The 17227-nt window shown below is 36.8% G+C and overlaps 1 protein-coding gene across 10 annotated transcripts in view; it reads right to left on the reverse strand.

The window, feature by feature from the left end:
• The window catches only part of LOC123528805 (muscle calcium channel subunit alpha-1-like), a 216744-nt gene that overhangs the window by 99375 nt on the left and 100142 nt on the right, over positions 1-17227 (reverse strand). For all 10 annotated transcript variants that reach the window (XM_053521567.1, XM_053521563.1, XM_053521559.1 and 7 more), the window contains exons 2-3: positions 15446-15806; positions 14636-14741 (exon numbers count right to left, since the gene is read on the reverse strand). In XM_053521567.1, coding sequence (XP_053377542.1) covers positions 14636-14741; positions 15446-15567 — 228 coding nt within the window. In that variant the 5' untranslated portion in view covers positions 15568-15806. The remainder of the gene's footprint in view (positions 1-14635; positions 14742-15445; positions 15807-17227) is intronic.

A 17227-nucleotide genomic window follows, 5' to 3' on the forward strand; every position in this document is an offset into this window, starting at 1 on the left:
CATAACATAAGTGTCAGAAAATGCTTGTACCACATAGTACTTGCAAGGAACTTAATAAAGCCAAGAGAGAACCATTTTGGAAGGCCACAGTTGCAATGGATTACCAGAACTTTTGCCATTGCTATATTGGGATATCAGAAATCTTAAAATATATTACCACTGAGGTTAACTTAAAACCAACAGAAACTAATTATGGGCACACATTTTAATATTATTCTGCCCTTGTAGTGTGGTTTCAAAGGACAAGGTTTATGGCTCTACTGGTGATGACTGAAACAGTTACTTAATATAGGCAGTGCGAATTTTTTGAATATAGGTATAAATGTCAAAAGCTTTGAAATACATGCAAATGTCCATATATTCCCAAAAATAAATACATATCTAAACAAGAGCTCATCGAACACGAAATGCCCCCCTTGATGCATTCAGTAATTGCACAAGGAACAGAAATTATATGCTCACTGAAAACATAAGTTCTACTGTTCTGGTTCAATCTGACCTTGACCTTTTACCTATTGACCTAAAAAATCAAGAGGGGTCATCTGCTGGTCATGATCAACCTCCCTATTAAGTTTCGTTATCCTTGGCCCAAGCGTTCTCAAGGTATCATCCGGAAAGGGTTTGACTGTTCCAGGTCAATGTGACCTTCATCTTTGGCCTACTGACCTCAAAATCTACAGTGGTCATCTACTGGTCATGACCAACCTCCCTATCAATTTTCCTGATCCTAGGCCCAAGCGTTCTTGAGTTATCACCCGGTTTCCTGGTCACTGTGACCTTGACCTTTGACCTACTGATCTCAAAATCAATAGGGGTCATCTGCTGGTGATGAACAACCTCCCTATCAACTTTCAGGATCCTAGACCCAAGCAATCTTGAGTTATCATTGGTAAACCGTTTAACTGTTCCGGGTCACTGTGACCTTGATCTCTGACATACTGACCTCAAAATCAATAGGGGTTATCTGCTAGTCATGACCAACCTCCCTATCAACTTTCATGATCCTAGGCCCAAGCATTATTGAGTTATCATTCGGAAATCATTTACTTGTTCGTGGTCACTGTGACCTTGACCTTTGACAAACTGATCTCAAAATCAATCGGGGTCATCTGCTGGTCATGACCAACCTCTCTATCAACTTTCATGATCCTAGGCCCAAGCGTTCTTGAGTTATCATCCATGACCAACCTCCCTATCAACTTTCATGATCCTAGGCCCAAGCCTTCTTGAGTTATCATCCAGAAACCGTTTAACTGGTTAGGGTCACTGTGACCTTGACCTTTGACATACTGATCTCAAAATCAATAGGGGTCATCTGCAGGTGATGACCAACCTTCCTATCAACTTTCATGATCCTAGGCCCAAGTGTTCTTGAGCTATCATCTGGAAACGGATTGGTCTACATTCCAACCGACAGACAGACTGACATCTGCAAAACAATATACCCCTCCTTCTTTGAAGGGGGGCATAATAATTTAATATTTTCATACAGGAGTGCCATGATGGCCCTAGATCTGAGTTTCACAGCTTGCTTGAATTGTTTTGGTAGATGGTCGTACAGGGAAAATATCTTTGAAACTAATCTGAAATACAGCTAGATTTTTCCAATAGTAAGATTTTTAAGATTCCAAAGAATGATTTGAAGCAATTTGGTAGATGGTCACCCAAGGAACATTTTTAACACTGTCAAAATATTGTGAAATTGGAGTGAACTTCCATAGCCATATAATTATGGGAAAACTAACCCTGTATTTTTCCATATTTATTATGCCCCCCTACGAAGAAGGCGGGGTATATTGTTTTGCAGATTTCGGTCTGTCGGACAGGTCGGTCTGTCTGTCTGTCTATCAGTCAGTCGGTCGGTCTGTATGTAGACCAATCCATTTCCGGATGATAGCTCAAGAACACTTGGGCCTAGGATCATGAAAGTTGATAGGAAGGTTGGTCATCACCTGCAGATGACCCCAATTGATTTTGAGATTTGTATGTCAAAGGTCAAGGTCACAGTGACCCTGAACAGTTAAACGGTTTCCGGATGATAACTCAAGAACGCTTGGGTCTAGGATCATGAAAGTTGATAGGGAGGTTGGTCATGATCAGCAGATGACCCCTATTGATTTTGAGGTCAGTATGTCAAAGTTCAAGGTCACAGTGACCTGGAACAGTTAAACGGTTTCCAGATGAAAACTCAAGATTGCTTGGGCCTAGGATCCTGAAAGTTGATAGGAAGGTTGGTCATCACCTGCAGATGACCCCAATTGATTTTGAGATTTGTATGTCAAAGGTCAAGGTCACAGTGACCCTGAACAGTTAAACGGTTTCCGGATGATAACTCAAGAACGCTTGGGTCTAGGATCATGAAAGTTGATAGGGAGGTTGGTCATGATCAGCAGATGACCCCTATTGATTTTGAGGTCAGTATGTCAAAGTTCAAGGTCACAGTGACCTGGAACAGTTAAACGGTTTCCAGATGAAAACTCAAGATTGCTTGGGCCTAGGATCCTGAAAGTTGATAGCGAGGTTGGTCATGATCAGCAGATGACCCCTATTGATTTTGAGGTCAGTAGGTCAAAGGTCAAGGTCACAGTGACCAGGAACAGTAAAACGGTTTCAGGGCGATAACTTAAGAACGCTTGGGCCTAGGATCAGAAATATGATAGGGAGATTGATCATGACCAGCAGATGACCCCTATTGATTTTGAGGTCATTTGGTCACAGTTTAAGGTCAGATTGGCCAGGAACAGTTAAACGGTTTCTGGACGATAACTTGAGAACGCTTGGGCCAAGGGTCATGAAAGATGATAGAGAGGTTCACCAAGACCATCAGATGACCCCTATTGATTTTAAGGTCAGTAGGTCAAGGTTACAGTGACCCAGAACATTTAAACCGTTTCCAGATAATAACTTGACAACGCTTGGGCCTAGGATCATGAAACATGACAGGGAGGTTGGTCATGACCTGTAGATGGCCCCTATAAATTTTGAGGTCTGTCGGCTAAAGGTCAAGGTCACACTGACCAGGAACAGTTAAACCCTTTCCGGACGATACCTTGAGAACGCTTGGGCCTAGGATCACTTAACTTAATAGGGAGGCTGATCATGACCAGCAGATGACCCCTGTTGATTTTTAGGTTAATAGGTCAAAGGTCAATGTCACATTGAACCAGAACAGTAGAATTTTTGTTTACAGTGAGCAAATAATTACTGTTCCTTGTGCAATTACTGAATGCATCAATGGGGGCATTTCGTGTTCGACCAGCTCTTGTATTATATAGGGATGATTTTGACAGTGAGCAGTCAGGGACCACAAAATAATTTAACCATTATGGTCCAGCTTTCTTCACAGAATTTATGGTTTTTTTTGGTAGTGGTTGACAGGCGTGCCAATACTGAAAATTCAGATTTGTTTAAAATGACATATTTTCTTCACTGCATGCAATTTGATAAAACAATAGATCTTGATGAAAAGGTAATTTGGAGTTTACTCCATTTAGAGACTTTCAGTTTTCAGGCCCTTTTGGGGGCAAAAGTGAACCTTCAATTGGTATAATTTTTGCTTTGAGCTATGGTGTACAATAAAATGAAGAATTATAAAATCAATATCACAGGATCCTTTCGCTCAGTGGGAAATGTGTCCAGACACCAAAGTATTTATGGTTTAACCGATGTTAGACATTCCCAGACTGTGACACTGAAATTCTGTAGCACCATTCGTCAAAGAGTACAAAACAAAAAACAATCTCTGGATGAACTCCAAAAACTATGTACAAGTTACCTGTGCAATGTTTTTTTACATCTGACTGTTTATATTACATCATTTTTTTAAAACCTTGAGAAAATTAGTTACTGCAAGCATTTAAAAAATGTACCAAGAAAAATAAGAAGCATCAATTGCACTGTCTAAAAATTACTAAGTTACTTAACCTTTAGCATGCTAGATAAATTGTCGTCCGCTGGAAATGTCATCTGCTAAAATTGTAAAATTCATTCAATTGGAAGAAATATTGTCAGAGTAGCAAACAGCTTGGAACCTGATCAGACGCCGATTTAATCGGCGTCTGATCTGGTTCCAAGCTGTTTGCAAAGGCTGTTAAATTCGCCTGCAGCAGGCTAAAGGTTAAACTACCTACTGGTATGTGATAGTTCTAAAATTGTATGACCAAGTCTGGATTAGTTTATGAACTGAAACTATATCTTTTTTAATAGATGCACAGCAATGAAATTCAGGACACTGTCTCTGAATTTTTGGTAAAAGTAACCTATTTCAATGAATATGATTATAATTATGTAACAACTGTTTTGACAATTCAGGTCCATCAAAACAGCAGTCAAAAGGCCCTGAATTAATTATCATTATTATAATTATTCATAATGCATGCAAAGACATTGTTAACAAGAACTAAATTTAAAAGTTTCTGAAATACCTAAACCCGTGAGATGAGTGTGTAATTTTTCAGTGGCCTCTACCTTTGACCTAAAAACCCTAAAACAAGGAGCCAAAAGTATCATTCCATGTAAAGACATGTTTAATACTTGCGTAGAACCAACATCTTTCATAATATTTTTACACGAAGGACTTTGACCCAAAGCTAGGCTCCAACCTCATGCAGACAGCCATAAGGGGCAAGTTGCCCAAACTCAGTAGAGTGTTCGGCTTTGATATAAAATTGAGCTGCACCATGAGAAAACCAACATAGTGTGTTTGCAACCAGCATGCATCCGCGCAGTCAGGTCAGGATCCATGCTGTTCGCTAATGGTTTCTCTATAATTGCAATAGGCTTTGAAAGCAAACAGCATGGATCTTGACCAGACTGGGCGGATGCACAGACTGGTCTGGATCCAAGCTGGTCGCAAATGCACTATGTTGGTTTTCTCATGGTGCGGCTCATGTGTGATTCATGTGCCTACCACAACAAACTATATCAAAAGTAAATTCTACATATGAAACAAAGGACAATACTGCCCTGCAAAATGGACCAAACCCATCTAACAGAATTTCTCTGTACGGAGCTAAACCTGATGGGATTCCATGGCTTTGTAGTTTCATAGAAAAGACTAAAACTGCTCAATTTTGGGCACTTTTTGCGGGAAGTACAATAGAAGTCATGAATTATTAACAACTCCTAAGAGTATGTGGTGTCTATGGAACAATAAATTGCTTTGGTCTGGAACAGTATCAATATTTAAGCATGAAATAAACTGTAACATGGAATGCCATTTTTCATTATTTTGCAAGTATTTTAGATAAGATCATAGTTTAAATGATTATATTAACTGATTTCTTTGATGTTACAATGCAGGAACTGGCGCTGCAGGGTTTTTCTTTGAATGATCAGAAATCTAATTACAAAACTGGCGATTAACTGATGGCTGCATATAGACTCAACTGAAACCAATATCAAGTCAAATTGGCATATTCTTGTTCTTTCGAACAAATGGAATCATTTGATTTTTCACTCAATGCATCATTGATATGTTCTGGGAACTATAAATGACTACAGATGAATTTCTTGGTGCTTGCTCTTTTGTTTCCAACTTCGAGTCTATCTTAGAAGCTCAGGCAGAAGAATGTAAGATCATAACTGTGATGCCCAGGTGGGATAACGCTCTTCTAAATGGTATAACAGAAGATAATATGTGCAAGTGAAATCATAAACCTTACACCTCTTGATTATATGCAGAAGCTGTCACAGTAGTGACTGATCAATACCGTATTCCATTAAAATGGTCTAAGAAAAATTGCAGCCATGGATACACAATTAGTTATTTTGATTGTAGGAACTATGATTGTAAGAACTAATATTGTAAGAGTTATGACTAAAAGAATTATGACAGTGGGAATGACGACTGTAGGAACTATAATTGTAGGAATTGGACTGTATGAATTATGACTGTAGGAACTATAGTATATAATGATTGTAGGAACTATGACTGTAGGAATTATAAGTGTAAGAACTAAGATTGTTGGAACTATCATTGTAAGAAGTATAATTGTAGCAACTAAGATTGTTCGAACTATCATTGTAGGAATTATGACTGTGGGAACTATGATTATAGGAACTATGATTGTAGGAAGTAAGACTGTAAGCACTAAGATTGTAGGGCTATGATTGTAGGAACTAAGATTGTAGGGCTATCACTGCAGGAACTAAAATTGTAGGAACTAAGATTGTAGGGCTATGACTGCTGGAACTAAAATTGTAGGAACTAAGATTGTAGGGCTATGATTGTAGGAACTAAGATTGCAAGGCTATGATTGCAGGAACTAGGATTGTAGAGCTATGATTGTAGGAACTAAGATTGTAAGGCTATGATTGTAGGAACTAAGATTGTAGGGCTGTGATTGTAGGAACTAAGATTGCAGGGCTATGATTGCAGGAACTAAGATTGTAGCACTATGATTGTAGGAACTAAGATTGTAGGAACTAAGATTGTAGGAACTAGCTTTGTAGGAACTAAAATTGTAGGAACTAAGATTGTAGGGCTATGATTGTAGGAACTAGTTTTGTAGGAACTAAGATTGTAGGGCTATGATTGTAGGAACTAAAATTGTAGGAACTAAGATTATAGGGCTATAATTGTAGGAACTAAGATTGTAGGAACTAAGATTGTAGGAACTAGTTTTGTAGGAACTAAGATTGTAGGGCTATGATTGTAGGAACTAAAATTGTAGGAACTAAGATTTTAGGGCTTAGATTGTAGGAACTAAAATTGTAGGAACTAAGATTGTAGGAACTAGCTTTGTAGGAACTAAAATTGTAGGAACTAAGATTGTATGGCTATGATTGTAGGAATTAAAATTGTAGGAACTAGCTTTTTAGGAACTAAGATTGTAGGGCTATGATTGTAGGAACTAAAATTGTAGGAACTAGTTTTGTAGGAACTAAGATTGTAGGAACTAGTTTTGTAGGAACTAAGATTGTAGGGCTATGATTGTAAGAACTAAGATTGTAGGGCTATGATTGTAGGAATTAAAATTGTAGGAACTTGTTTTGTAGGAACTAAGATTGTAGGGCTATGATTGTAGGAACTAAAATTGTAGGAACTAAGATTGTAGGGCTGTAATTATAGGAACTAAAATTGTAGGGCTAAGATTTTAGGAACTAAAATTGTAGGAACTAAGATTTTAAGGCTATGATTGTAGGAACTAAGATTTTAGGGCTTAGATTGTTGGAACTAGTTTTGTAGGAACTAAGATTGTAGGAACTAGTTTTGTAGGAACTAAGATTGTAGGGCTATGATTGTAGGAACTAAAATTGTAGGAACTAAGATTGCACAGATATAATTATAGGAACTAAGATTGAAGGGCTATGATTGTAGGAACTAAAATTGAAGGAACTAAGATTTTAGGGCTTAGATTGTAGAACTAGTTTTGTAGGAACTAAGATTGTAGGGCTATGCTTGTAGAAAGTAAGACTGTAGGGCTATAATTGTAGGAACTAAGATTATAGGGTTATGGCTGTAGGAAGTAAAATTATAGGAACTAAGGTTGTAGGGCTATGATTGTAGGAACTAAGATTTTAGGGCTTAGATTGTAGAACTAGTTTTGTAGGAACTAAGATTGTAGGGCTATGCTTGTTGAAAGTAAGATTGTAGGGCTATGATTGTAGGAATTAAGATTATAGGGTTATGATTGTAGGAAGTAAAATTATAGGAACTAATGTTGTAGGGCTATGATTGGAGGAACTAAAATTGTAGGAACTAAGATTTTAAGGCTATGATTGCAGGAACTAAGATTTTAGGGCTTAGATTGTTGGAACTAGTTTTGTAGGAACTAAGATTGTAGGGCTATGATTGTAGGAACTAAGATTGTAGGAACTAGTTTTGCAGGAACTAAGATTGTAGGACTATGATTGTAGGAACTAAAATTGTAGGAACTAAGATTGTAGGGCTATAATTATAGGAACTAAGATTGTAGGGCTATGATTGTAGGAACTAAGATTTTAGGGCTTAGATTGTAGAACTAGTTTTGTAGGAACTAAGATTGTAGGGCTATGCTTGTAGAAAGTAAGATTGTAGGGCTATGATTGTAGGAACTAAGATGATAGGGTTATGATTGTAGGAAGTAAAATTATAGGAACTAAGGTTGTAGGGCTATGATTGTAGGGTGATGACTGTAGGAACTACAATGATTAAATATTCCAAACCTCAACATTAACCAAAACTTGCACCAATACTACATTAAGATGAAATAAATGACTACATTTTAAAAAAGAACTATTAACCTTTGTACTATCATGACCAAATAATAAAATTAAAAAAAATATCTTTGGCAAACAAAAAATTAACTAAAGAATAAAAGGAACAATAAATTTCCCGAAATCTGATTCAGGTCATGTAACTGCCACGAAAAATTAGTATGACAGCAGATAGGATAACAATTAGACAACTTGTATTACCTACAAAAACACGAAAAAGTGATTAAAGTCAATGGAAACCATATGACTAACATGTATAAAGAATATGGGAGTAATGAGGCACATATGTAATTAAGAGAAAAATGTCTATAATACATATGTCTGACAATGCTTTCTTATGTTCCAGATTCAATCTTGGGTAATATTCAGGTCAGACCAAAATCTCCACGCAAATCAACTTAGTAACAAAATGGTTTGTTTTTGTTTTTCAACAGTGTATTTTATATGTTACACTGGTCATTTTAAAAACTATAAAATGTCCTTATTTGGTACTTATTTTCCTCAAGTAAGTGACAACTTCCTCACATGAATCAGAGGTGAAGGATGATTATCACAGAGAACATTATAATTGGCCAGGCTGTAACTATATGGTGGTGTTCTTCAGTAACTACTTGTTGGAACTGACTGAAACTTCATACAACTGTCCACTGTAATGGTCTGACGTGCATTGCTCAGGATCCATAACCTCTATTTTGCATTTTCACAAAATTATGCCCCTTTTATCAACTTAGCAACTTCAAGTCAAGTTTCCGTATGTAAGCTGGTATTTCAGCGCCCTAAAGAAAGGATTGAAACTTCACACAATTGTTCACTATGATGATCTGACGTGCAGTACTGCACAGGTTCCATAACTCTATTATACATTCAAATTTATACCTCTTTTTTTGACTGAGCAATTTTTGTTTAAGCTTTTTTATGTTAACTGGCATCTCATACACTGATTAAATTTAGATACTTTACACACAGCTAGATCAATCCATTAGTGAAAACCACATCAATTTATTCAAAGGGAGATAATCCTAAACCCAGACTACCACTGCCAAGAATTATCTAACAAATACCATAATTTTGGATACAGCATTATCTGTGCATTTCTGGGTGGATTTTTTCGTGCACAATCCATTTAGCCTCTCAAGTGTTATCAAGGCAATCCTGTATAGGCTTCAGCAGTTCCAACATTCCTTCAAATTCTGCCTATAGGTATGGAAATCTATAGACAACTTTTGCTTGCTGAGTTCAAAGTAATTCATCAACCTTGCCAAGTAACATGTAAACTTGTAGTAAAGTTATGTTTGTTGTTGTGTTTGTTTGGTTTGTTTAATGCCATTTCTTCAACACTATTTCAGTTACATAACCAGTGTTTAGTCCACAAAAATTCTTTGTTGGCGATGTATACCAATTTCCATTTTAATTGAATGAAAACTGTAGGAGTTGAGTACACAATGTTCTGATGTAGATGTAATATTTCAGAAGTCCAAAAAGGGCCATAACTCAAAATATAATAATAGGTCATTAAAATGCCCCGACATTTTGCACTTGTCCATTTCAACTGCCAGAAAACAGTAGGAGCAGTTGAGTACATAATGTTCTAATGTAGTTGTAATATTTCAAATTCCCAAAATGACCTATCACTAAAAAATAATAATCGGACATTAAAAAGTCCCAACAACAAACATATGTCCAATTCATCACAGTGTTCTAAGTCTCATTTCAATTGCAAGAAAATTGTAGGAGTAGCTGAGTACATAAGGTTGTAATTGCAAAGTTCAAAAAGGGGCAATAACTCCAAAAAACTATAACATTATATGAAAGTCCTATGCCGGTGTCAAGTTTATGCTGATGATGTATACTAAGTTTCATTTCAACTGGCTGGAAACTGTGGGAGTTGGGTACACAAGAATGTATGACAAATGAATTGACAGACAGACAGACGGTTCAAACACTATAAAAATATGTAAATGAAATATGTGTAGCTCTTGGAAAGACGTATCTTTGGTTTGCATTTGCTATTTCAAAATATCAGAGGGCCAAATTTATTTGTCTGCATAACTTATGTTTTGCAATATCCGACAATACCCAGTCTTGGGAACATTGTCAGGAATACTGGTGGCAAACAAATAAAGTCTTGAAATAACACCTTGATCTATTTTCATGCCTGGAACAAACATTTTAAGATAAAATGAAACCTATGCCATTTAGAAACAAGAGGACCATGATGGTCCTGAATCGCTCACCTCTTCCCACATGACCCAGTTTTGAGTATGACGTCGTTTTTTCTATTATTTGACATAGTGACCTAGTTTTTGAGCTCATGTGACCAAGTTTTGAATTTGACCTAGATATTATCAAGATATAAATTCTGACCAATTTTCAAGAAGATCCATTGAAAAATATGGTCTCTAGAGAGGTCACAAGGTTTTTCTATTATTTGACCTATTGACCTAGTTTTTGAAGATACTTGACCCTGTTTTGAATTTTACCTAGATATCATCAAGGTGAACATTCTCACTAATTTTCATGAAGATCTCATGAAAAATATGGCCTCTAGAGAGGTAACAAGGTTTTTCTATTTTTATACCTACTGGCCTAGTTTTTGACCGCACGTGACCCAGTTTCGAAACTCACCTAGATATCATCAAGGTGAACATTCAGATCAATTTTCATGAAGATCCATTGAAAAATATGGCCTCTAGAGAGGTCAAAAGATTTTAATAATTTTAGACCTACTGACCTAGTTTTTGACCGCAGTTGACCCAGTTTCAAATCTGACCTAGATATCATCAAGATGAACATTCAAACCAACTTTCATACAGATCCCATGAAAAGTATGGCCTCTAGAGAGGTCACAAGGTTTTTTTATTATTTAATCTACTGACCTAGTTTTTTAAGGCACGTGACCCAGTTTCAAACTTGACCTAGATATCATCAAGGTGAACATTCTGACCAATTTTCATGGAGATCCATTCACAAGTATGGCCTCTAGAGAGGTCACAAGGTTTTTCTATTTTTAGACCTACTGACCTAGTTTTTGACCTTACATGACCCTGTTTCGAACTTGATCTAGATATCATCAAGATGAACATTCAGACCAACTTTCATACAGATCCCATGAAAAATATGGCCTCTAGAGAGGTCACAAGGTTTTTCTATTATTTGACCTACTGACCTAGTTTTTGAAGGCACTTGACCCACCTTCAAAACTGACCTAGATATCATCAAGATGAACATTCAGACAAATTTTCATACAGATCCCATGAAAAATATGGCCTCAAGAGAGGTCACAAGGGTTTTCTATTATTTGACCTACTGGCCTAGTTTTTGAAGGCACGTGACCCACTTTCGAACTTGATCTAGATATCATCAAGGTGAACATTCTGACCAATTTTCATGAAGATCTCATGAAATATATGGCCTCTAGAGAGGTCACAAAGTTTTTCTATTTTTAGACCTACTGACCTAGTTTTTGACCGCACGTGACCCAGTTTCGAACTTGACCTAGATATCATCAAGATGAACATTCAGACCAACTTTCATACAGATCCCATGAAAAATGTGGCTTTTACAGAGGTCACAAGGTTTTTCTTTTATTTGACCTACTGACCTAGCTTTTGACGGCATGTGACCCACTTTCGAACTTGACCTAGATATCATCAAGGTGAACATTCTGACCAATTTTCATGAAGATCTTGTGAAATATATGGCCTCTAGAGAGGTCACAAGGTTTTTCTATTTTTAGACCTACTGACCTAGTTTTTGAAGGCACGTGACCCAGTTTCGAACTTGACCTAGATATCATCAAGATGAACATTCTGACCAACTTTCATAAAGATCCCATGAAAAATGTGACCTCTAGAGTGGTCACAAGCAAAAGTTTAAGGACGCACAGACGGACGGACAGACGGCGGACACTGCGCGATCACAAAAGCTCACCTTGTCACTTTGTGACAGGTGAGCTAAAAAGAGAACAGTTCATTTTATATGGCTGTTATTTTTGTCCTGTGGGTGTGTAATGGGAAGAATCTTGTAGGAAGAAATAACATCAGATATCAGCTTTAACACAACATTAATTGCCACTATTCTGAAAGCAAAACACAATACAGGTTCTCATCATCTATCAAGTTCTGCACAAACTACCATGAACGAGTCCATCTTACAAAAATATATTAAACTAGAGCTGCTTTTGAGAAAAGCGCATGTCTCCCACAACTGCCTTGTTTCTCTGGATGGGCTAGACGAGCATATCCAATCATGGCCTAGACGATTGGATCCAATCAGTAATTCAAGGGCCATAATTCGAAAGTGCCTGTGTGGATTTGGCTAGTTATCGCACTTGTCTGAGGTCTTATGGTCAAACACATTTTGTTCAAGTTTGGTAAAGATCGGATGAGAAATGTTCGATTTAGAGCACGGACAAGGTTTGTGACAGACACACACAAACAGACAGGAGTAAATCAATATGTCTCCCCACCACACAGTGGTAGGAGACATAATGATCATCTTTCTAATGACTGACAGACCCGAAGTACTTGCCTTGTTCTAAAGGAAGCTAAAAATTTATCAATAAATTATTCCCTGTCATTAAACTTCTTGCAAAAACATTACATATATAACAGGAATGGACTTTAATGCTTTAAAAACTGCCAGTCAGGTGCATTCATCAGTTGAATTATCATTAACCCTTACCCTGCTAAATTTCTATAATGAACTTGTCCATCTTTCAATTTGGACAGTACCATTAACTGTTAAAAGGGGTGCTGATCAAAAAGATACTGACTGAATGGCGAACAGTGCAGATCTTGATCAGACTGCACGGATGTGCAGGCTGATCATGATCTACATTGGTCACAAAGGCAGAATCAATCATGTCCAGCATGGTAAGGGTTAAATTTAACATCACCACAAAAGTTTTGCCTGATACGTTTAGAATTCTTGTAATAGTCAACAATGAAAAAGCTTTAATAGTACCAGCAGCCTAACCTAAATAATACCCAGTTACTTACTGAGTATACCATAGGTTAAATCATTAACCTACTGTCACCCGTTTTGTGCTCCTATCTTAACTGGGATTTGTCATGACAATTCGTTTTCAGAATAAACGACATCATCAGCAAGACAGAAGACAAAAAAAAAGCTGATCGCCAGTCACGTCTTCTATCTTTTATCATACAGTCAATATATAGGCAAAAATATCTTTTCCGCAGCAGGATCACCGTTATTAACAATGCTTTCGTGCTTTATCCCTGATTGGATTAAATGAACTGAGAGTAAACTGTGTAGATCTACATAAGTGACAAATGGCTTGTAACAAATTACCAGCAACATTTTATGACCGTCACAGAAAACATTTTGTTCTGGGACTGGCAAATAATGTCAATTTTATGCAAGTCTAGAGAGCGGAAAACAACCTTTAGACATGCTTTTTGGACCTAAACACATTTAATGTAAAGTTCAATGGAAGATTATGTGACATAGATGTATAGCAGTCTGAAACTTTGGAAGTTTTATTTGTGACTATGATAATGAAAATCCTGCCAACATGGCTAAAGTTTGCAAATGTAGTACATTTGTATAATGTTTTCTTGTTTTCAGGTTTTTGTTTTTCTCCTTCTGTTTCATAATGTAATAATGACTGTTCACAATCAGGTGTATATATATTTTAAAACTGTGGTAATCAACAACCATACTCTAAAAAATAAACAATGAAACACAGAAAATCTTGTTTCATGTATTAATATAATCCGTAGCTATTTTCACCTCGCCTTACATGCGTCATTCATACAATCTGCCCGTTTCACAGTGGATCAAGCAAATAATTGTGCAAACAAAAGCACGTCAATGTGAAGCAATACATGCCCAAAGGTATGACCTTTGACCCCTAAATGTGACCTTGACCTTGAAGTGAGCCATTCGAAACATGCTTTCTGTACGTCCTATCGATGTGGTAAACATTTGTTTAAAATCTTTCTAGCAGTTCAAGAGTTACAGAGCGGATATGAAACAAAGTCATATGACCTTTGACCCCTAAGTGTGACCTTGAAACGAAACATCCAAACCATGTTCTCTGCATGTCTTCTCAATGTGGTGAACATTTGTATTGACTTTCTTCAAAATCCTTCAAGGGGTTCAAGAGTTACAGAGCGGACACGAAACAAAGTCACATGACTTTTGACCCCTATGTGTGAAACGAACCATCCAAAGCATGTTCTTTGCATGTTGTCTCAATGTGGTGAACCTTTGTGTCAAGTTTCTTCAAAATCCTTCAAGTGGTTCAAGAGTTAAAGAGCAGACACGAAATTGCTATCGGACATACGGACGGACACCGGCGTCATAACATGATACGTCCCTTGGGGTGTTTAAAAATATCATTAGTCTTTATCTTCGCAGGAGAATAGAAATATTTTTCTAAAATACTCTTAAAAACTATTTCTGTACTTACAAGCGCCTTGTTGATTTCGTTGGTGTCTGACTTAGGATATGGTGTGTAAACCGCCAGGGCTATACAGTTGGCAAATATAGTCACTAGAATCAGGAACTCAAAAGGCGTGAACATGTGTTAAGGAAGAAATATATCAGCAACAAAAAAATGTGATAATAACGCAAACTGCAGTTGGCAAATAAAACACAAAGGAATCTTATCTATTTCCTGTTGAAAAGTAATCAGTTTCGAATACTGAAATTCTCCAGCTGAAAAATCTGCAGACATGATTGTGGGTTAGTTTTTTTTATATTCTGGAAAATTTGAGACAGTTGTAAATACAATCCTGTTCAAATAATACTTTTATGAGAAATATAAGATCATGTTCAAATAATACTTTTATGAGAAATAAAAGTACTCAGTAACCCAGAAATAGATAATTATAACATGTCTGAGAAATATTCAGAATGTGATGCTGAACAGTTGAACTTTGCCACACAACACTTTCAATGCTGAAAATATACCATAGGTGACATTACTTGAACTAGAAGTATTTCCTTTAATATTAAAACAGGTAGGCGCTAGATAATTAACTAAAAATAGAAATGCCATTTATTATAGTTCATATTCAATAAATCAAGAATTGTATGTGACAAAAGGAGCAAATATAGCAATGACCTCTATGGCTCTGTATACTCATCTGACCAAGTTTTCCACTGGAACCCATTTCTTTGGTGAAAGTAGCCACAGACCACATTTTCGGTTGACATAACATACTTTCTTTGCTGGGACATAAGAAAATTGACATAGTTAAAATATTTCAAAGGATATTTCCATTCCACTACCCGTATACACAGTTTGCGTATTGGATTTGTAAGGCTGAGACAACATAGTGCCCGCACAGGGCGGACATTTTGATTTTGTTGCTTTCTGTTTTGTCGTTTACGCGTCATATTGGCAGCTCCTTGTGCCGCTGCTATCGCAGCGCTCCAACCAGGGCTGAGCGGTTTGGCATCTGTTGGAGATTGAAAATTGAGACCACCACTGACAGGCTGTGGGATCTGTGTTGAAAATGTGGTTGGGCCGGGCCCGAGCCTTTGTCCGCCAGGCTCTGGTGGCTTGCCTGCTGTGTGTTGGAATACGCTGTTAGATGGTGGGGTGGGATTTGTAGAAGGTCTCTCATGGTTTTCCCCTGAAAAAAAAAAAATGTAAAATTCATTTGTAAGACTTCCTTAATAATAAACTCCTTGCAAGCACAATAGTATGTCAATTATTGTTTTCTTTTAAGTGGCTGAAACAGTGTGAATCCAAATGCAAGAAAATAAATTTATTACATTTTTTCACTCATAAACTGAAATTCGAGGTGACAATGATAACAAAGATGAAACTTACTCTTGTAAAGCATGTGACAAAGTAAGTATCATATTTGATAGTAAGTGACATAATGTATATGTGATAACAGGTGACATAAGGTTATGTTATAACAGATGATAAGTTTATGTTATAATAGGTGACATACAAGTTTATATAATAAATTATTAATAGGTGACATGCAAGCTTATAATGATAGGTGACTTAGTGTCATAGGCTCATGTTATATAAGGTGTCATACAATCTTATGATATGATACGTAACATACAACATTATGTTATGACAGAATCTGATGTCATATCCTTTCTGCACCCGTAACGTAATAAAACGTATATGCATCTGATGGCCCTTTCACACTTGCATAGAATCAACATTTATTAAACGAAATTCATTTTGAAAATATTTCTGAAATGTCTAGGTCTGCAGCTTTCAAATACGGACATCTGACATCTGAGGCTTATACTGACACTTTTAGACAATAAGGACCTTTTGAACAATTTGACGAAGTTCCAAAAATCTCCATATACCCTTGCTCCGTTAGGAGGCCTGTGGGATTTGTGTTTATTCCGAGTGCAAATATTTTTTCACAGATGAAAAGCTGACATGTCATGCTAAAGCCCAGATATTTTAAAATCAATAGAAAATACTGAAAATTTACTCCTCATTAGTAAAAAAAAGAAAAAAAAAAAAAAAAAAAATTCCACGCACATACATTTAGACGGTGTGACCCCTGCGCATGAACCCTGGCTATTGACCAATGCAAATGCGACTTTTGTTTTCAAGTTTAGCCTGTGTACTTTTATTTTCTTTACTACTGGGAAAAATGCTTAAAGTCATCCGACGTCATTTTCTGTGTTGTCAAAAACATACGTTTGCCTGGCGAGATTGTATAAAAATGTGCTGGCCGTCCTAAGGATATAAGCTTATAATGTTATGCTGGCAGTGATCACTCATCAAAATAAATCTATGCTCATTAAAGCATACAGTTCCTGGTATTTGTTTACTGATATTTTAGAACATATCCTAGTCTACCAGTGATACCGATTTGCATGCAGTTCCTTGAAATTATTCAATACCAGATTAAGTGACTGACAGAATTATTCAGACAAAGTGACAGAAAAGCTTTGAGTATAACAGATAGATTCTATCTTTCATGCATGAAAAATTGCTAACAGCATGCAAAACAGAGATTTGTTCTTTCCCGGGGAACTTCATTCAAATTGTATGCTGTATCAAAGTGGT

Source organism: Mercenaria mercenaria, chromosome 13 (genome assembly GCF_021730395.1).
Source record: "Mercenaria mercenaria strain notata chromosome 13, MADL_Memer_1, whole genome shotgun sequence".
NCBI lineage: Eukaryota > Metazoa > Mollusca > Bivalvia > Venerida > Veneridae > Mercenaria > Mercenaria mercenaria.